The sequence below is a fragment of the Penaeus chinensis genome, chromosome 9 (assembly GCF_019202785.1).
Source record: "Penaeus chinensis breed Huanghai No. 1 chromosome 9, ASM1920278v2, whole genome shotgun sequence".
NCBI lineage: Eukaryota > Metazoa > Arthropoda > Malacostraca > Decapoda > Penaeidae > Penaeus > Penaeus chinensis.
The window spans coordinates 14,635,880-14,658,224 of NC_061827.1; the positions used below are offsets into that span (position 1 = coordinate 14,635,880).

A 22,345-nucleotide genomic window follows, 5' to 3' on the forward strand; every position below is an offset into this window, starting at 1 on the left:
CTGTGCAAAGGAAGTCAAAACAAAAGCTCCCTATTTCTGTGCAAGGGAAGTCAAAACAGAAGCTCCCTATGTCTGTGCAAAGGAAGTCAAAACAGAAGCTCCCTATGTTTGTGCAAAGGAAGTCAAAACAGAAGCTCCCTATGTCTGTGCAAAGGAAGTCAAAACAGAAGCTCCCTATGTCTGTGCAAAGGAAGTCAAAACAGAAGCTCCCTATGTCTGTGCAAGGGAAGTCAAAACAGAAGCTCCCTATGTCTGTGCAAGGGAAATCAAAACAGAAGTTCCCTATGTCTGTGTAAAGGAAGTCAAAACAGAAGCTCCCTATGTCTGTGCAAAGGAAGTCAAAACAGAAGCTCCCTATGTCTGTGCAAGGGAAGTCAAAACAGAAGCTCCCTATGTCTGTGCAAGGGAAATCAAAACAGAAGCTCCCTATGTCTGTGCAAGGGAAATCAAAACAGAAGCTCCCTATGTCTGTGCAAGGGAAGTCAAAACAGAAGTTCCCTATGTCTGTGCAAGGGAAGTCAAAACAGAAGCTCACTATGTCTGTGCAAAGGCAGTCAAAACAGAAGCTCCCTATGTCTGTGCAAAGGAAGTCAGGCTCGCTGGAACTGGATCAAAAAAAAAAAAAAAAAAAAAAGGGACTTCAGAAGTTTGATGGAGTAAGCTTTATCTTCATATTTTTCATGATCAAGCTATACATGTGAAATTATAATACTGCAATGTATATAGTTGCCATTAAATAACTGTACAGCCAATATACCTCGCACTATTATTTTTCTATTACAGATTTTCAATGTAAAAGTTTTTCATTTACCAAATTATTATTTGTATTGCTTTATATGAACTCATTCCTAGCTGGTAAATTTAAGAAATTGTTTTGTACACACACACTCACAAACATACATATAAATTTACACAAGTGCATGCACAAACACACCACATATACACACAAAACACACAACTTAAGTAAAAGACATCAAACACAAACACACAAACACAGTCAGCAGGTCACTCTCAGCCTAATTCACACATCTACACAATGAAGTCTTGAAAATAACTTATTTCTTCAGAATTCCCAATTTTCTTGGAACTTTCTCAGGTAACTCATAAGCTATATGTTTAACCCAATGCCGTCGGGGAAAATTAACAAAAAATGGGGAAAATGCTGTGCCCATTTTCTATATTTTTTGTGAAATGTCTGCCCATAGATGGCTCTTCTAGTGCTTAGCCATAAAGGAGTCAATTAGTAGACCTTGTGACCATACGTGATTTGAATTGGCGGGAAAAACGTGTTTTTTACTAGTGCTATGGATATCGATGGTGTTATTTTTATTATAAACATTATAATTATTATATTGTTTTTTAATATTAGTAACAGCAAAATAAGATAATGTAAAATATTTCGTAAATCAAAGAAAAGGGTGAACGGGCGAGACGGGCAGTACTCCTAACTGGCTCATTGGTGACTTAGTACAAGTATAGCCATCTATGTGTATAAACAATCAAACAAGTACTAACAGTGGGCAAAGCACGTGTCTACCCGTCGTACCCGTCGGCAAGGGGTTAAAGGTGTGTCCAGCCAGCAAAGTCAAGTATTCACTCTTAAATTTATCTTATACTCCCACATTTTATTTTCTTTGTCCGAATAAAACTGTCTAGTTGTACATTTAACTGGCTTGGACTATTTGTTTTCACAATGGTGTGTGTGTGTGGATCTTCCAAGATCCATTATATTTCCAGAAAACATACCAAATATGGGGGGAAAAATAAATAAATAAAATAAAAATAAAAATAAATTAAAACAAAAAGAAAAGAAAAAAAATTGTTAAAGAAAACCGTCTATTTCCTCAACATGTTACAATGTGATCCTTAAAGACTTTGTGTGAAGACATGAATAGGGATCGTTCAGTGCAGAATCTAATGTGTACGTAACACACACTCGCACACTTTCACATCAAGTATCCTTGGATCATTAGACAACTAAATCCAACATTCCTTTACGAAATGAATTTTCGATAGAAAATTTCATGCTGTATTAAATGCAGGAATTAAGAGTCTAGTTCCAACTCTGGGAAAATAATACACCGGGGAGCTGTCTTAGTAGGCCTGTGCATTTGGTCAAATACAGTTAAATATATCATTAGCTCTAGCTGTTGACACTAATGAAAAAGATGTATCAGTCGATGGCTATGTAAAAACGATGAACAAGATATCACACTGGTGCACTCAATCAGTTCTTGCAAAAATTATCCTGAAATTGAAGTTTAAAAAACAATTTAGCTTATTACATATTGCAATAAAGTGAAATTTACGTACATTTGCATAATCTACATAAATTAGTCAACTTAATTATTAATCAAACTATATCAATATACTTCCAAGCATGCACAAAATAATAAAATACTGCCTTCATTGTTCTAACCTATTACTTTGTACCTCAAGTTATGGCACAAATTACAAAACAGACTTAACTATTCTGACCAAATAAATAGGCCTCTGACAGATTCCTCTTCACTCATAACAGTGGCAGGCAGGCAGCATTTCCCTCTTTGTGAATTAATTGCATTTGGGAATGAGAGAAATATCAATGCTCCTATCTAAACAATTTGTACTATACACAATTTTGTATTCAAGAGAAATTGTGTTGAAGAGACCATTAAGTGGTTCGATGAAAGCACAAAAACTTTAATTTGGGCACCTGTGTCTGGGGGCAGCGAAAATGACCCTATGGCAGTACTAGACTTGTTTCTGCACTTTGAGGAAGATTGTAAAACAAAATCAAAAAGATGAAATCCTCATTAGGGCCACAATCCCTGCTCACACCACAAGCACCTTAGATGACATTTTTCATGTTATCAAGGCTCAATGAGCTAATTGGAAACACTATTTACATGTCTTTCTGGCCTAGAGGAAGAAACCTCTCTTACACATATACTCTTCTCGTTCACAAAAATAAACTCACTTTGTAGTCTTAAACAGTTGCTGTTCATGATGCCAACATGTTTAAATATCACCAATGGCATACCATAAGGTTTCAATGGTTTGTATTTTTTGGACACTTCACCATTGGAACAATTCATTTACCTTATTTGTGATTCAAGACAGTACACTCTGGGATATAAAGCAGTTAAAGAATGGATTAGGCCAGATTTTGATTGATAATAAAATTTGATTTATGACCAAGATATCAAGTTCTGATATTCAAGAAAATAATGGTGTTCAATGTAATGAACAATAAGACAAATGGATATTTCCTTAAAAATAAGGATAGGCTAATCTGAATTTCCTGCATATCTCCCAGAGTAAACACATCTTTTCAAACAGCATAAATTTTCGTTATAAAAATTTCACATTTCAATTTAAGAAGTAACATTGCATATAAACAGTCCAAAGTCACAGAAAAGTCTATGCCACTAGAGATGCAGTAGTACAAATTGTACTTCACTTTGTACTGAATCCCAAGGCTGAGACGGACCCTCTGGTCATTCCATGCTTTACCTCAACTGCTTCCCTGCCATTAGAAATAACCAACACTTTGGAGATAAATGGTTTTGCCTCTACAGTCAACTATTGGTGGACTGCATATTCTCATTTGCTCCTCTTTTGATGTACTTAACCAAGCACCTCTTTCTGACAGATTTCCAGCAACCCCTATTATATCTGTCCTTTGAGATAAGCCTCAGGAACCGCTGCAGCCATTCCCAAACACTGGGAGGGTAAGAACACTTCACTCCACTCACATCACATTCTGTAGATTCTTGTAACCAACACTTTTTGGTTGGTTCTCCATCCAAATTTTCATGTTGTAGTAAAAAATATTTCACACTGTCTCTTTGACTTGCCTACTTTATAAGTTGGCCTACACACAACTTAAAGACATAGTAATAAAATAAAACAATAATAAATTCACTTCACTGGCCATAATCTGACCTTCAACCATCAAAAATTCCTTTGCACTTCTCACACACAATAACACTTCCTATGTTAAATACCCTTTCTTATTGTTAAAGCCCATCTGGTGTTCAACCCTTTGTCTATCTTAGACACTTGTATTTGCTCCTCCAATTAACTTATGTCACCATCAGAGTCATCAAGCATATCTTCATCTTCCTCATCACCAAAGGAGGACGGTGAGGCAGAGTCAGGTCGGTGTTCATGTTGGAGGGAAATTAAGGAGGAATGACGAGATATGACTCCAATGCCACTACTTGCACCACCACTTCCACTACGTGTCATGCCCCCCACCTCTATGTCTTCCTCCCCATATAGTTCGCCGCCGAGGACACTCAGGTCTTCCCGCAGATTCAGCTTGGGCTCATGATTACCCTCTGCTAAATCTGAAAGTAGAGATGATAATTACAGGTTACATATGAAAATAATGTAATAAAAACAATGTGTTTTTTAATTAATAGCAATGAAAATAAAATTAAATATATGAAGCACTTCATTATCTACAATCATTATGGTCACAGACAAGTCATCTATCACAACCCACAAATAATCGAAATACTGAAGCATACCTGTAACGTAACTTTCGAGTGCCTTTGGTACCATTGATCTGGCTCTCTCCAAATCCACATTTGAACATTGGGCTTTCTCTAGACCTGTAATTTGACACATGACAAAGAAGTGTTTAAAAATCTCATAACAAAATCTGCCAAAGCATAAAAAAACAGTAGCAGTGTTACCAAGGCAATAATTTTGCAATTCAGTACTTTCTGTGCAAAGGTATAACTTAAACTACATCATTATTTAAAGGTGGCTGAAGTGAAAATTATTCTAATTACAAAAAAAAGTCATGTTTGTATAAAATTAATTCACACTTACACAAAAACAAAAAGTCAGTCTAAAAAGCACAATCAACAATCACATCAACACTACTAACCTAAAGCCATGCCCATTCGTTTCAAAACTTCAATGTCATCATGGATTTCAAACGTGTCATCGAAGTTGAAAAGGTATTCGGTTCTGCAAAGCAAAATGTACCAATTATTAAAAAATCAAAAGCGCTAACAGATGACCAATGGTGAACAATGTTTAGTATGACTACAAACTACTAGTGGGTAACAACTGTAACTTTCTCTTCAATAGCTGTGGTGAGGGATTTGTTCATATAAAGAACACTAGCAACAGTGCATAAAATGGGTTTCCAAACTTTGATAAAAGTTCAGTATGAAACAGAATAATGTAATCCAACTGCTGGATTAGAAAGAGGCACTGACAAAACTTTAAATAATTTTAGAGAGGGGAGAAGAAAGTAAATAATATTAATAGCAGGTAAATGAGGAAAGATTCAGAAAGAGAAAAATAACAGGAAAGGGGGAATGAAAGGTTTTACAGCCAGGACCTGGAGATGCATGGTCCAAAATGTACAGCTTTGTTGATATAACAAAATTGTAAAGAAGGGTTTACAAAAGAATATCTGCTTCTGCTGTGGAAAGCACTGATCACTAGAACTGTCAAATCTGTACACTATGGACAAGTTACTTGATTACCTACTAAATTCTGTGTATACAATTTAAAAGATCAAACTTAATACATGCAATTATTCTATCAATTTTATCATGTTTAAAGAGTTTAAAAGTGTTAACACTTGAAACAGAAAAAAGTCACTTACTTGTCATTAGATATTGAGCAGTCAATGACTGTTTTTTTGCTAGTATTAACAATAATGAAGGGTAACTGGATAGCAGAGTTTGGCGATGGAGCTCCATGGACACGCTCTTCACTCCTGTTGCGTTCTACCAGATTCTTGAAAGCAATTTGCTGAAAGTGTACATTGCAAGCTAAAGTACCAAATCACACATTAAATGAAAGGTGTGACCTTGAAAACAGAAGGTTAACTAACAAGATTTCCTTTTCTATAGGTGTTGGTAATAATAAATAATAATAATAATAATAATCTAAAGAAAGATATTTCCAATTTTATTTTTTTCAATACTAATAAATTATTAGTCAAACATATGAATATATATATTAATACAAATATATTTCTAGGTAAATATATAGATAAATAATATATATATATAAATATATACATAAATGTAAATAAATAAAATATGTATATATGTATGTATATGTATATGTATATATGTGTATGCATGTGTATGCATGTGTATGCGTGTGTGTGTGTGTGTGTGTGTGTGTGTGTGTGTGTGTGTGTGTGTGTGTGTGTGTGTGTGTGTGTGTGTGTGTGTGTGTGTGTGTGTGTGTGTATATGTATATGTATGTATGTGTGTGTGTGTGTGTGTGTGTGTGTGTGTGTGTGTGTGTGTGTGTGTGTGTGTGTGTGTGTGTGTGTGTGTGTGTGTGTGTGTGTATGTATGTATGTATGTATGTATGTGTGTATGTGTGTATGTGTGTATGTGTGTATGTGTGTATGTGTGTATGTGTGTGTGTGTGTGTGTGTGTGTGTGTGTGTATATGTGCGTGTGTGTGTGTGTATATGTGCGTGTGTGTGTGTGTGTATGTGCGTGTGTGTGTGTGTGTGTGTGTGTGTGTGTGTGTGTGTGTGTGTGTGTGTGTGTGTGTGTGTGTGTGTGTGTGTGTGTGTGTGTGTGTGTGTGTATATATATACATATGTGCGTGTGTGTTTATATGTGCGTGTGTGTTTATATGTGCGTGCGCATGTGTGTGTGTGCGTGTGTGTGTATATGTGCATGTGTGAAAAGATCAATAAAAACCTGTACCTGTAAAATGAGATCCTGCAGCTGCTGTGTCTTCAGCTTAATACGTTCCACACGTTTATGTCTTTCCTGTTCCAACTTCCGGCACTCTTGAGCGGAGTTTGTGGGGAGGCCAAGCCATCGGATTTCTTTCTTCTCCTTGCTTATGATGTTCATGGCCATCAAGACATTCAATGCATCATAAACACGGCGTCGGATATTCTTCTGGTCATACTAAGAAAATAGTGTAAATATGAGTAAATATCATGGCCTCATGGTATAATAATTTTGATATGAAAAGTTTAAAATAACTTCAGCAATGACTGTAACAAGAATAAAATGAAATGCACTTTGAACAGATGACATATGTGGGTTTGTTTCAATCCTGATAATATAGGATTTAGCAAAAAATGACTAAAAGTTAACATTCTTAAGGTGGAAATAATTCAACCTACATTGGCACCATCTGAAGGTGATGCACATCGGGAAGGATCTGTAAACTCAGACACCAGTTCATCTGCTACCTCATTGTATGAAGTTGTACCCTTCGCCTTCACCTTTTCACAAACCTTCATGGAAAAGTGACGCAATCCTTTTCCACCTTTCTCACTCTTCCTGCGCTTACTGAAAGTGGAAAAATTGGGAAATGAAACTCAAATTGATGGGAAAAGGAATAAAGACTACAAGATGACTAATGGACAAGGGTCATCCCTAACCTCACAATGCTTGATACTATGCCAAGTGTTGCCTCAAAATTATCTTTCTTATTCTACACCAGGGGTACTCAACTGGCGGACCGAGGTCCGGATCCGGACTTTCTGAGTGTTGCAGTTGGACCTCAGACCCCAGGAAGAGAAAATTCTAGTTAAATAGCATGAAGGTCCTGGTGAAAGTATCTTGCAAGTTTTTTTTTTTGGGTCGACTATGACTATATATATTTAGAATATATATATATATCCGGACCGTGGTCATTCTTTTTTATATTTCATGTAATAAAAATTTCCGGACCTATGCGTACATTGGAGCTTGTCTAACTGGACCTTTGCTTATAATAGTTGAGTAGCCCTGTTCTACACCTTCCAGTTAAGTCTCTTGGTAGTATTACATTATGTTGCAGTTCATTCAAGACAGTACTTTCCTTATCCGTTTTTTCCTCTTTTAGTTCTGTCTAACCTACTTTCGTTTGGGTCTTTTATCAAATCTTCAAATATCTTTTACTTTAGTCTCATCTCACATACTTAAGTTCTTGTCTGCTGAATTGTTTACTCTCCAAGTGTCACATCTATACACCATTACTAAACTTACTGATAATAATCTATGCATTTTGGGATATTACACAAAGGTTCTACTAGTCAAACTTGGCCCAGGTGTGAATGCCACCTTGCCTCTCATTTTTGTTGCATTACAATTACAATCCCCTGGGCTCTGCTTGTCTAGGCTAGCTTGATGTTGTTACAGATGCATACTAATATTCAAAAATGTTCTGGCACTTTACCAAAGTATATATATTCATCAACTTCAATAAGAAACACTTTCAATTTTCACAGTTGCTTTGGCTTTAATCATTAAAACATTATTTTCTCTTAATTCTGAATATTTTCAAGCTTTGCCTATTAAAATCCATGAGAATGTTTTGCAGATACTATAGCTTTTTTTTAAATCAAAATTATGTCTTCAACTTTAAAGCAGCTGCTATGGTCCCATTTTTATTTAATCTGTTTTCTTCCTTTATCTTCCTGAAGTACTTTTGCACCAAATGCTGGATAGTTTGAGATACTTTGTCTCCTTTTCTTACTTCCTTGCGTTATGAAGTTATGTATATCTTATTGTTCTTACCGATTCTTATTTTAATTAAAAAGGTAACCATAAACATTTATTGATTTCTCTGAGAATGAAGAATATAGAACTTTAAAATAATGATGTACTTCAAGCTTAACTTTTTTTTTTTTTTTCTTAAGAAAAATTTAAACAATTCAGTCTTACAAATACAGCTTCAGTTAAATACCTTTCAACTCCATAATCGAAGTCAAAATCATGTCTTTTCCGCGCCCCACTATGATCTAATATTGGAGTTGTGATTAGACTTTTTGGTGGCGTAGCTCCTACGCCCTGGGTACTATGTTGCTGCTGTTGGGGTTGCAAAGGTGGAGGTGGTTGTTGCTGTTGCTGTTGATGCTGCTGCTGTTGCTGATGCTGAAGAATTTGTGGTTGCGTTGTCTGAGAGGTTTGAAGAGTCTAGCCAAGGAAGAGTGGGATACAGTTAAAATACCAACAATCATTTTCTAAAAATTATTTCAGCTATTAATTCTGAGTAGCACAGAGATTACAAAATACTACAAACACTAACCATAGGGTTTGCAGTGAGTGATCCAGTTTGAGTCCGAATGACAACAGGTGAAGTGGTGAGAGATGATCTTCCTGTCATTCCAGTGTGTTGCTGATCCACACTTCTAAGTGGAGACTTCATCTGTACACTGTTTACAGGTACCATCACCTGGTTTCCACCTATAAACAAATGAAACAATTAAAATGTTGAAACTGTGGATGTGTGTGAATAAACAAATAAAACCTTCCTCAGTAATTTGGATGTTGGTATTCTAATAACCAAAAGCCAACAAGAGAGATGCAACTGTTTACAAGGTCTACATGTCTTTCACTGATTAAAAGCATATGAAATATTTTTCAGGTCTGAATTAGAAAAAAATGCAAGTAAAGGGTAATTCTAAGCTGAATAACTCAACTCAACATGTCTTTCCTTGTACAAGATTATGAGTCCTTTTGTTTGTATATCTCCTGAAAAATCTTGTAACTCAAGAAATGTATTTAAATATAAAGAAATAATTTCAAGTTTAAAGGTCAGTTGGAAGAAAAATAGAGAGAAAAAAAAAAAAAGTACCATGTAATAAGTGGGATCAGGTTTTCAACACTGAATATAAACTATTACGGTTATTTACCCAGACATTATCAACCCTATAATGTACATCTACTCTAATCACTGTTTATCAACATATAATGGTATTCACTCCACCTTCATGGCCGAATATTTGGCATTGATAAATAACCATAAACTAACAACTGACCGTCATTTTAACATCGCGCACAGACAACTGATAAGATACGAGAACTGCTACCCAGTCCAGTTATGAGATAAACCTCTACCTCCCCTGCCTAGTCTATAAAATGACCAACCTTCATTGACTTTCATTTTATTGTTCGGAAAGAGCGAGCCACAACTCTACGTCATTTGCGCTTGAGAAAATTGGAAGGAGAGAAAAAAGATACGAACGATAGTGGAGGAGTTGCGACCTTGACGGGCTGGCGGAATCGAGATTGCAGGGGCTGAGGTGCGACTTCATGGCCACTGGCTTCAAGGGCGCGCATTGTGTTTAGTGTTTGCTGATGCTTTTGCGACTTCTTTTGTATTAAGGCCATCGAATTATTTAACCAGTAATAGGCGTTTCCAACATTTCCTAAAGTTGTACCCATTGTAAACATAAATCTTTGTAATCGCCAACGCTTACAAAACACACATTTACTAATCGAGCTGTCTTACGTCACAATTCCCTGCTTTCCTCAAATAACTGTGTTTATTGAGAAAAAGTTCAAGCGACTAAATCCACTCAACGAACATCCGCTGTTCTTCCTCCTCGCAAAATCTAGGTCGTCATCTTCCTCTAATTAGGCTGACCTGACCCCCAGCCTCCATAGCTGTTTCCCTTGACCTTGTCTGACCTGAGGTTCTGCGGTCACCTACAGACGACCAAGCCACACCGCATCTAGTCCGTCCAAGCCGCTCTTGCAAAACAAAATCCGAAATAATTGCTAAAAACAACCCGTGCCGATACAATACACCAAAAAGTACAAGAATGACATTATTCAAAAGCGAACTCCCATCATCTTTACTTTGTCATTTGGGATAACCGTACTTATTTTCCAATTTTCCAAACGGAACCCCGCGTGTCGCCTCGCTGCTAACGCCACTCATAGCGGCAGCAATGCCCTTTCCTCCTCCTCCAGCCCGCCCGCCGTCTCCCACAGCACGGCTCTGCGCACCCTAATCCCTGCAATTATCACTCGACTCGCCAACTCCGCTCAACCCCGTTACCATAACAACCGCCTGATCCTCCAATCAACACGAACGATAATTCAACACGCATGCTGGAGCAAAGAGGGAATGAATATATCTTTTAATCGGATAGGGAAATATGTCGGATGTCTAATGATGGTAAATGGGAAAGGGAAGTCAATAATGATCCATCAGTCTTTAAAGATTAAAATTACATTTTACATTCTGCGTCGGTTGAAAATTCGGAGGCGTTTGTTATTGTGACGAGTCCATGGACTGGCTGATTTTACACCCCTAAATGCGAAATGTGAAAGGCAACACTTGCAAAATATCTCGAGGGAGAAAGTGACAGTTGGAAATTTCCCTCGAACGCTGCCGAGAATGAACTGAACCAAATACCTACAGTAAAAAGATATTTTGAACAAAATGCCTCCAAGATATGGAAAGAAATACAAAATACAAAAAAAAAAAAACTTTTAAAAAATATGTACTTTGGCAACCTGAGAGGTAAACACCATGCCTTTGCTATGAACAATGCCATAAGCCGAATCAAAAACGAATCGAGTCAGACATGTTATTCGACAATGGTACCCATTCTCCCTATCGCCGTCATTTACTGTTATCATTACAATTATTCTTATTACTATTATCATCATAACTACTACCGTTACCACTGCTATAGGATACGAGCAATACTCACGAATATTCTGGACATTGAGGCCTTGCTTGGCGGGGATGGCGATGATCTGGCCGCTCGGGAGTTTGCTCGTCTGCAGAACCGTCTGGCCCTGGGGGGTGGAAAAAGAAGCGAGATTGGAAGAAATGCGCGATGAAATCGGCCTCGATGTTCTGCGAGAAGTACATCGGCAGAAGCTTGGGTAAATCCGTGATCATGTATGTAAACTCACGTACGCGCATTGCAAGCACACACATGCGTGCAGCTGTCAAGACAACTAGCCAGCACACCCAGTTTCACTAGAAATTTCAGGAACATACGAAATAATCTCAAGAAGGGCCAAGAAGCTTCAGGATAGAATATATATATTTCAGGAGAAGGCTAAGGAGTATGGCAATGCGATTCCCTCCCCAACCCCTTTCCCATCTCCCGTGGCACCGGAAGTAGCTTACCTGACCCAAGCTGCCTCCGGCGTTGGGCCAATGCAAAAGCTGAGGCTGATGGCGTGTGGGCGCTGTAACGCCTCCGCCACCCACCGCACGCCCATAGGTGTGCTTGGCGTGGGCTGGGAGGTAGCTGCTCCCCCCCACAGCTTGTGCGTTGACGAGGTAGTGTACGCCTGTGAGGCTCGGGTCCTGCAGGTTGGGCGTGATGTTTTCTATCTCGCCCCAGAGATCGCCCAGAGTGTCGTACTCACTGAGGAGGAACTCGGCCTCGTTCTTCAAGGCCAGGGATTCCATCTCTTCTTTACACTTTGACGATAATTAAATAAATAAAACTATCACTATGTACGTCGAATAAATAAATGCTCTATGATCTTTGGCAACGGTAGATTGGAGTAGAGGTAGAATCTTTGGTTATTAGGAAAACGCAAACTCAACGTGACAGCCTTGATCCGGTCATTCACACACGCCAAGTCCAGCATAGGTAGGCCTAGCAAGCGTCACGTTCATCTGTTAACAATTCACGCTACGAGCTCGCACGAAAACAAAATCGAAACGTCACTTAATTCTCCAACACCTTCAAACAAAATGCAAACACACGAGGGAACGGTTACAACACGAATATAACACAAACGGAGGCAGCGTCTCGAGAACTGTCACAACGCAACCCGGTCCCACTTCCTTCCCTCTCGCTCTCTCTCTCACTCGCTGGGGATCGAGTCCGTTTTTCCCGCGAAGCTCCGCATTCCCGCGCTTTTCGTAGTAAGGTTTCTCGCCACAACAGCTACCTGTTGTCCAGCTCTTCTTACTTCGTTTAGTTCTTATTCAGGTGTGTTCAGTAGCAACAGATCATTAAAATTAATTAAGTCGACAAAATACCAACCAACATGTATGTGTTGTGTAAAAATAAAACGTTAAGTTGTCCCTGGCTGAGAAACACTACTGCGCGACCAGATGATTCCCTCCCCGCCGAGCCCCCCCCCCCCCCCCCACGCCCCTGCATATCCTGCTTCGCGTTCGTCCGTTTGGGAGGGGGAGAGAGGAATTCAAACAATCTCGTATTTCAATCTGCTGAAGATGACTAAAAAAAAAGCGTCGTCATTCATTGGCCTTATGATTTTTTTTCTGTACCTTCAGGTACTAATCACGCTGAGCAATTCGTAGCAAAATGCTTACGTGCGCCAACGCCATTTTTAAATCCAACCAAAACACTCGTGACCGGTACATCATCTGTCCCCAGTAACCCCGATATAGTAGACCCGAGCCCCGATAAAACGTCTATCGTCAACTATCAGCTGTTTCAACATTCTGGAAATTTAAATTGCCCGACATCACTTACTTAAAAATGTATATGTATATACACTAAACCTCATTCCAAGAAGACATGCCGATCGTCCCAAGGCCAATCCTCCGATCAGTAAACAACCGCCACACAATTCCAAACTGATCTACCTCAGGGGTCTTCATACCGGCTACCCACACGTACATGGGACAATACGCACACGACCCGGTTTAAAAGGCCCACACATAGCCTTTGCAGCTGCGAATAAAAGGGAAGGAAGGGAGACTCTGAGGTCAAGGGACGTCCCTATGCCAAAACAGACCCAAGAGAGATAGGACAGGTCGCTCAGCGAAAAAAAACAAAAACTTACACAATAACTGGCGTCACTGCAGTCAGTCGATTTCATCTGCTTACTAGCACAGTGTTCCCAAGTAAGTGACTGTTGGAGACTTGAGAGGGGTTTCTTGCCTGGCTGCCTACTTGTTGCTCAAGATTCGACATTAACCACAAGGGTATTCCAGGTTTTAGTATATATTTTGATCGAAAAAATATATCTGGTAAAATTTATTTTAAACAAGAAATGGACCAAAACCGCGTCTTCTGCAATCCAACTCCGTTATTACTCGTAAACGAAATATCAAATACAAAGTCAAATGGCGGTCAATTTATCTTCCAGATGCGAGACGAAGACACCCTTCCAGCGGGCCCCATGCATGTCTCCCAGAGAGGCAAAGGCAGGGCGTTGTGTGTGACCTTCACGTTAAAAATGTTATACACTAAGCGGCACACATCCAACAAGCCTCCCTGACAACATTGCCCTTTCCAAATGTAATTTGAAAGTGGATAAACCAAGTGGGCATTGCGAAAAAGGACAATAAATAAACTGAAAAAATAAAGAGCCTCCATCTCATACACGGATACCCAGGTTATAGTTTCTCCTCCCCTAAAACCGCTTGTCTGTCTGACTGCTTGTCCGCCTACCTGCCTACCTGCTTTCATACTACACTTACTTTACAGTCCTGCCCACAACAGCCACTATTTAAGTACCTGTTACCTGGGCCACAGTCTCTTGCGGGTTTAATCTTTGCTCCACATGCTGTTAATGTCCTCCACACAAAAATTAAATTCTAGTAACTTAACCAATCTATAGAGAATGTTGAACATGAATGTGGCACACATGGAAGTGACTTGAGTTCAAGGATTTCAATCCCTATTAGCCTATTCGAAGTTTGTGAAGAGAAACGGCTAATAGCTGTAATTTCGATTACGCCAGAGACTTGCTTGTCGCACCAGCTGCGAAATAACGGCGCTTACGAATCGACCCCTTGCGGCGTAAGATAAATCTGACCAATTTACAATTTAGCCTCTTGAAATATATTGCAGCATTCGCTCTCTTTCTTTCTTTCTTTCTTTCACTCAAACACCTCACACCTCACACACACACACACACACACACACACACACTACACAAATACATACACACGCACACCCATTTCAACACATTCAAACAGTTCACTGGCTATCAAGTTTCATAACAACACGAGACCATTAACGACAAACCGGCAGAAAACATTCATTCCCCCCATGAGAATATACACGAGAGCGAAAATGGTCGCAACCGGACCAGCCAGCAAGCGGAGGGTAAAGTCGATAAATTATACCTTCCCTTCATGTCCTGTGATCGATTCATTTTACTAACAAGCGAGTCCTTTTATGCAGTCAAGTGTGTGTCAACAGAAATTTGCTACCACAATGCGTTTTCAAGGGGGCAGCGGAAAGCTAATGGGTTTTTTATCATTTTACTCAATCAGTCCCTCCTCGTCTAGTCTCTCACTCACTCACTCACTCACTCACTCACTCACTCACTCACTCACTCACTCACTCACTCACTCACTCACTCACTCCGTTTCCCTTCATCTATTTCCCCACGCTCACTCCCTTCATTACCGGCCCATATTCGGTCTGGTATGTCAAGCCTTTTAATTGACAAAGCGCAACGTTTGATTACATTACAACTGTCAACAATGATCTAAATTAGAATATGTAGCACGGCCGTTGTATGTATATACACTGGCGCCGCACACACACACGTGAGCCTGCGTGCCCAAGCGTGATACACAAACAGTACACAGACACGCATGTAAGAATTTACACTTCACGGTTGGAAAATAAAATACAATTTAAAAGCTTGCGAAACCTCCAATAAAGAAGCGCGGGCGAAGCTTCAGACATTTCATAAGAAAGCCTTTCCTCGCCAGAATGAATTACGACGCTTTATATGTAGTCACCTTGAGTGGTTACCCACTTATTCTTCCCATCCTCTCATTTCTTCTATTTCTTTTCTGAACTCCTTTGCTCTCTAAATGAATAGGCAATTTCCTTCTTTCACATTGAAGACTTGCAACATACTGTATTAGTTAACAATAGCGTGTCTTAAAATGCAAACCGTTTGTACCATGTGTAATGATATTGGGTAATACCACTCTGACACAAAAGTACATTTCGCGAAGAGATCTGCCATTAACTTTCCCTATGTTGCTTTAATATACTTCGGAAAATAAATAAATTATATAATAAACATCAGACATTTCCGACACCCTCTTCGACAGACTCGGTGATATTTTTTTCCGTATCGACGATTGTATTTTTCTTTGTTACCGGTAGTTACCCAAATTAACCTTCAAATAAACAAATTTGAGAAAATATTCAAATGCTGTAAAAGGACGTGGAATAAAAATATAAGATTCCTTTTCAATCTGCTTCGCTAAACAATGCACTAAACACATTGAGTAGGAAAATAAAACGATAAATATCCATGTATCTATATCTGCCTATCTATAAACACAACACGAATACTAATGCTAACACTAATATAATAAAAATAATGATTTCTAACATCAGAATATTCTGATAATGCACAACTCTCTCTCTCTCTCTCTCTCTCTCTCTCTCTCTCTCTCTCTCTCTCTCTCTCTCTCTCTCTCTCTCTCTCTCTCTCTCTCTCTCTCTCTCTCTCTCAACGTCCGGGAAGTTCAGTAAACCGCAAAAAAACACGATTCGACTCTACTCAGCCCTTTGCCCTTCTCCCATCGCTCTTCCTGGTTTTCCTGTCCCATCTCAAGTTATATTACGTTTTACTTCCTTTTCTCATCCCGCGCCCCTTCATTATGTCCCCACTTCACCCTCTCCCGTTATTTTCAACCCCTCATGACACTTCCTGCCTGTCTGCCCGCCTGCGGTCTTTATCCCCCTCACCCACTGACAATTTGCGTTCCCTCATTCATTCTTTCCTTCATTCATTCATTCACTCTCTCTCTCTCTCTCTCTCACCCATTTCCTTTCGCATTTACGAGAACTTTACATTAGAAAGAGACAATGCACGTTCAGCCCTTTCCCCCACTGCGCAGAAAAGAGTACAAGCCGCAGCTTCTTGATAGATTTATTGCCCGGATACAAATACACGCGCACACACTCTCCCTTCTCCCCTTCCCCTTCCCCTGCCGCCGGTCCTGCCTCCCCCACTTAACTGCCTGTACCCCCCAAAAAAGCAGGGTTTGGGAGAACAGGGTGTGTGAACCTCTTTCACTGAACTTCAAAAAGAAACCGAAACTGAAAAAAAAAAAGGTACTGGAAAATAACACACACGTTACTTATATGCTGACGGAAGTCTAGGGCTCCTTTCCTCTTCCTCTTAAATCAGGCCACGTTGGTCTTTAATAAGACAATGTTTCATTCAACGGGCACACACTGTATACGTATGGATTATGCGTTTTTACTAGGTTCGGACAGACATCTAGACGGTGTGGGCATCTTTAAGAGCCAACGCTTTAGCAGTTTCCCATTCTTTGGTCTTATTTCTTTAGCATATATATTTTTTTTCTCCGTCGAATAAGACAAGACGAAAGGAAGGAGTAAAAAGAAAATCGTACAAATCGGATTTCATAAGGAGACTACACGAAATCCGTATTCTCGGTGGAATAGTGAAACGAGAAAGGAGATACGGGCCCCTTCACCCGCACCCTCTCTCGCTTCTCTTCCTCCCTCGTCCTCAGCTCCCCATACTCGAGCCCCAACAATGGGTCACAGAAAAAAAAAATCGTATTAAAGGTCCTGCTACAGTACTCAGAGGAATTTAGTCAGAGAGAGAGAGAGAGAGAGAGAGAGAGAGAGAGAGAGAGAGAGAGAGAGAGAGAGAGAGAGAGAGAGAGAGAGAGAGAGAGAGAGAGGGGGGGGGGGGGGGGGTCGTTAGCCGGTCGGGATAGAAGAAAATGGAGAGAGAGGGATGGATGGATGGGGAGGGGGGAACGAGGCTATGGTCGTCGAGAGTCGTGTAACGGCGGTGGTCATTCCCCCTGATTCCTCCCCCTCCCGCAACCCTTCAACCCAACCCATCTCCACCCCTCTATACCCTATGCCCCTCCGTGCCTAATAGCAGCCCTTTCCTCATTCACTCATGTGCAAGCTCTCCTAGTTCTTTCCTCTCGAACTATCCCCCGCCATTGTAACCGAAGCGTTCGTCGTCTGCGTCTGTCACCGCTGATAACTGGATGGATAGATGCAGAGGAGGAACCCCGAGAGGAAGATGCTGGAATGGAGATTACAAATGGCCTGGGATGCGCACAAATTGGATTTACTATTCCTAGATAGGAGAGAGGCGGAGAGAAGATAGGAAAGGGGAGAACCTCTGCTTTTCTGATTACTTTTAATGTTTAGATTGGCCGATGTAATGAGGATCATCTGCTGCGCTTGTGTCAGCCTATTTTTACTTTCTTTTCCTCTGACTGACGAATCGCCGACCAGAAAACTTGTACATCCTTGCACTTTCGAAAACGAGACAGACAACGGTCTTTGTCCTCCGTGCCATTACAGCCACCTGAAGCACACAAACCGTCTTAGGTTTCCCGGGGTCTCGGCGCTAGTCTGTGAATGGGGGTCATCTGGGTCAATTCGCATCTCTGGGGCATTTCCTAGGTCATGTGTAACTGGACAGGGAAGCGCCATTCGTCACGGCCTTTGTTACTGGACAGACTATACGCCCAGAACTTTCAATTTAGTCGTTATAACCACATTTCATTTCATGGTAGGATAGGGAGAAGGTGGGGGAAGCAGTCTGCAGCAAGTTCTATACGGACCTCGGTCAGGAGAGATCTAATGATGAGTGGCTGGATGGCAGGACGGAAGGAAAAAAGTGTGTGTGTGTGTGTGTGTGTGGGGGGGGGGGGGGGGGTAACAGTAGTGTGGCCAACTCTTAAATTAAGATAAACGTCATCATTAAGTTTGTCTTGCGCATAGATTTGTTTGAGTGTCTTACGCGAACGCTTGGGTAGAAACGCGAAAAGGAGCCCGAGCGTGGTTTGTGCCAGAATGGCTCGTCGTCCTGTGTTACTAATTGCTAGAACTGAGTCGCAATAGTTCGGTTTAGGTTTTCTCCTTCCTTCGGGGAAATTTCTTCTCCCTCTCTTTTTCTTTCACCCTCCCTTCTTACCTCCCATCCTTCACTAGGTCTAGGTAAGCTTTTATAACGATTAATGATCCTCTATTTGCTCGGTCGCTTTCTCTTTTCACTGCTGCTCACAGCAAATTCTAAAGAGACGTGCGTCTCCCCTGCAGTTTTTAACGGGTCGGTGGTTTGTTTTGCTTACTTCTCGATTATTTTTTTTTAAGTACCCTTCTTGTTTTGCTACGCGAATTTCGAGTTTTGAAACAACTATTATGGTATCACAGTGAAAGAAAGAGAAGAGAAAAGTGAAGAGAGGAGAGGAGAGAGAGGCGGGGGCAAGGGCAAGCGGCAGGTGGGCAGGAGGATGTGCAAGCTCTCAGACAACACGCCTAGAATGTGGATAATGGCCACAGCAACACCTGCACGTGTAATCATCTCCCTCAGCCAGCCACGCCGCCCGTGCACACCTGTGGAGTCGTCCGTCATTGTCGCGGTGTTTCGTGCTTTGCTTCTGGGAACCAAAGCCGCGTCTCCTGCGAGCATGATGTGGGAGATAAGTAGAGGGAGAGGACGGGGGAGAGCGGGAGCGGGACAGAAATGGGGAGATCGAGTGAGGGTGGGAGGAAGAGGAAGCGAGAGGGCGAGGGGAGGGTCAGAGAACGATAGACAGATGGGAGAGAGATCGAGCTTGAGGAAATAAGAGAGAATGAGAATCAATATATAGACTATACAGGGGTGGATGCAAGAATGGAGGAACACGAACGGGGATGAAAGAGAAATTGAAAGACAAATTGAGAGAGAACACGATTTAGGTAGAATCGAGAGAGAACGAGTACAAGAAAGACAGGGTGCGGCTAACGGGGTGCAATAAAGTATCCCAACCCACGTGGGAAGGAAGACCCTCTCCCTCTCCACACCCTCTACAGCTCGCATTACACACGAATCTACGAGACACACGAATGTCTCTTCTCGTGTATGCGTATCTAGAGTTTGTTACATGGTAATCAAAAATAATTCAGGGATTAATAAGCATAAACATAGATATCGTGGAAAAAGGTACTCATTGTACGGACAAACACAGACACAGACACGGACACGGACACGGACACGGACACGGACACACAAATATATATAAATCTACATACATACATATATACAAAACATATAAATATATATATATACAAATATATATACAAATATATATACATATACATATACATTTACAAATATATATACATATATATACAAATATATATACATATACATTTACAAATATATATACATATATATACAAATATATATACATATACAAATATACATACATATACAAATATACATACATATACAAATATACATATATATACAAATATATATATACATATACAAATATATATACATATACAAATATATCTACATATACAAATATATATACATATACAAATATATCTACATATACAAATATATATACATTTATACAAATATATATACACATTTATACAAATATATATATACATTTATACAAATATACATATATATATAAATATACATATATATACACACACACACACACACACACACACACACACACACACACACACACACACACACACACACACACACACACACACACACACATATATATATAAATACAAATACATATAATACATATATATGTAAAAACACGAAGATACAAACAAATAAATAAATTTATGTATGTAGTCTCTCCTGACAGTGCCAGTATTTCCAAGAATATCGTTAAAATCAGAATGCTTTGCGAGTTAACGATGTCACTTTCATTTAATTAATAGCCAGACAGAATACAGAAAGGAGAGAGGGAGAGGGGGGAGGAGGGGAAAAGGGTGGGGAGAGGAAGAGATGCGGGGAGGGAGGGAGGGAAGGGGGGGAGGGGGAGAGAGAGAGGGGGAGAGAGAGAGGGGGAGAGAGAGAGGGGGAGAGAGAGAGAGAGAGAGAGAGAGAGAGAGAGAGAGAGAGAGAGAGAGAGAGAGAGAGAGAGAGAGAGAGAGAGAGAGAGAAAGAGAGAGAGAGAGAGAGAGAGAGAGAGAGAGAGAGGGAGAAAGGGAAGGGGAGAAGGGGGTGAGGGGAGGGAGAGGGAGAGGGAGAGAGAGAGAGAGAGAGAGAGAGAGAGAGAGAGAGAGAGAGAGAGAGAGAGAGAGAGAGAGAGAGAGAGAGAGAGAGAGAGAGAGAGAGAGAGAGAGGGGGGGCAACCCGAAACGAAGAACAAGATTAGGCAAGTCAACCACCCTGTGAGCACAATGAAATATAGAACGGAAGACTAGACGTTCCCTAATGAACGGCGAAACGGCACATTACAGTCAGCCATTCACTGGAAGCAGCCATTCTCACGTCACACTCATTCATCCTTCGGTTTTACAACTTACGGAGAAAATGTTTTTGAAACGAGAAGTTAACCTCTATAACAACTGAGTTTTGCCTAGAGGATGCCGGGCCTGAGATGTACTAAACCTCTTCCCTTCATGGAAAATGAAAAGAGGGTCACGGGAAAGTCCACTTTTTTTTTTTTAAAGCCTTCCCTATCTACTTAAAAGGCCGACGGATTTCAGAGCATCCCTCTCCCGCCAACATTTCTAATAATCGTTTTCTCGCTTATGTGAACAAGGCCGCTGTTAGTTTAAATCAAAACTACATTTACCATCGAACACCGAATTCAGGTTTCTAATATTTCCTGAGAAGTAAAACAACACTAATAATCAAATACCATCTACGTCTAAGCTCCATGGAGACAAAATCTTGCCGACTGAGCGCCTCCTGTACAGTGAAGAGGTTAGGAAGCGAAAGGCATCGCGTTTTCTCCGTCCCATATATTGGATGCAAGCATAGCAGCTACAAAATGAAAGAAATCAAGCCTCTAGTGTAGCGCTCTACAGTCCCGCTCTCTCCACCTCCCCTCCCCCTATCCTCCCTCTCTCTTTCCATCCCCCATCCACCCTTCCTCATCTCCCTCCCTCCCTCCCTCTCTCTCTTTATACCGAATTAGAACTGCAGCAAATCCTCTGCGTATGGCTCTATGCCCCCACACAGTTCTTGATATACCTCGCGTGTGCACTGCTTCATTACACTAGTCTGTCATTCCAGCGTGGAAAACCTGAAGGTGAAGCGAAGCGGAACCGATACACAACAGGAATCACGTAAACAGATCTGCCGTGCACGTGGCTCGTTTGGAAATAGAGCATGAACAATAACTTTATCAATCCTGAAACAGTGAAGACAGTATACACGAATAAATGAACCCATCCCACCTTTCACAGCAAACACAGCTCTCTACGAAATCGCCTTCGCTCAGTCTAATAATTTAGTCTTATTCGCCAATAAACAAATTAAAATAAATAAATATAAGCAGGATTAAAACAAAAAAAAATTGCTGTCTAAGCATCCACTACAAAACTGTAGCACAATTATAAATTTGCGGATACATCAATTTTGAAGGTGTAGACAAAGGATGAAAGGAAAGAAGAAAAAGGAAAAAGGAAAAAGGAAAGAGGAAAAAAAAAAGAAAAAAAAAAAAAGAAGAAAAGATGTGTATGGAGATGGAGGGAGAGGGAGGGGAGAAATCGACAGGGCTAGAGAGGGAGGGAGAAGGGGAAGAAGAGACAACGAGATATTTGGAATGGAAATACAGGGTTAGAGGAAGAGCAGAGATAAACTCCAAGAGGAAACAGGTAGCCTATTAAGAAGAAAGGGAGGAAGTAGGTGGGTGGCGGTGGGAGTGATGGGCACGAAATGGGACGTGAAGTGGG

At 40.5% G+C, this 22,345-nt stretch overlaps 1 protein-coding gene across 3 annotated transcripts in view; it reads right to left on the minus strand.

The window, feature by feature from the left end:
* Window positions 1-2,089: 2,089 nt before the first annotated feature.
* The window catches only part of LOC125028544 (transcription factor Dp-1-like), a 49,517-nt gene continuing 29,261 nt past the window's right edge, over window positions 2,090-22,345 (minus strand). For 2 of the 3 annotated variants that reach the window (XM_047617919.1, XM_047617920.1), the window contains exons 3-12: window positions 11,857-12,156; window positions 11,429-11,516; window positions 9,010-9,167; window positions 8,668-8,897; window positions 7,118-7,286; window positions 6,687-6,896; window positions 5,615-5,763; window positions 4,883-4,965; window positions 4,518-4,601; window positions 2,090-4,334 (exon numbers count right to left, since the gene is read on the minus strand). In XM_047617919.1, the coding sequence (XP_047473875.1) occupies window positions 4,063-4,334; window positions 4,518-4,601; window positions 4,883-4,965; window positions 5,615-5,763; window positions 6,687-6,896; window positions 7,118-7,286; window positions 8,668-8,897; window positions 9,010-9,167; window positions 11,429-11,516; window positions 11,857-12,156 (1,743 nt within the window). In that variant the 3' untranslated portion in view covers window positions 2,090-4,062. The remainder of the gene's footprint in view (window positions 4,335-4,517; window positions 4,602-4,882; window positions 4,966-5,614; window positions 5,764-6,686; window positions 6,897-7,117; window positions 7,287-8,667; window positions 8,898-9,009; window positions 9,168-11,428; window positions 11,517-11,856; window positions 12,157-22,345) is intronic. The other variant, XM_047617921.1, reaches the window with a different exon arrangement.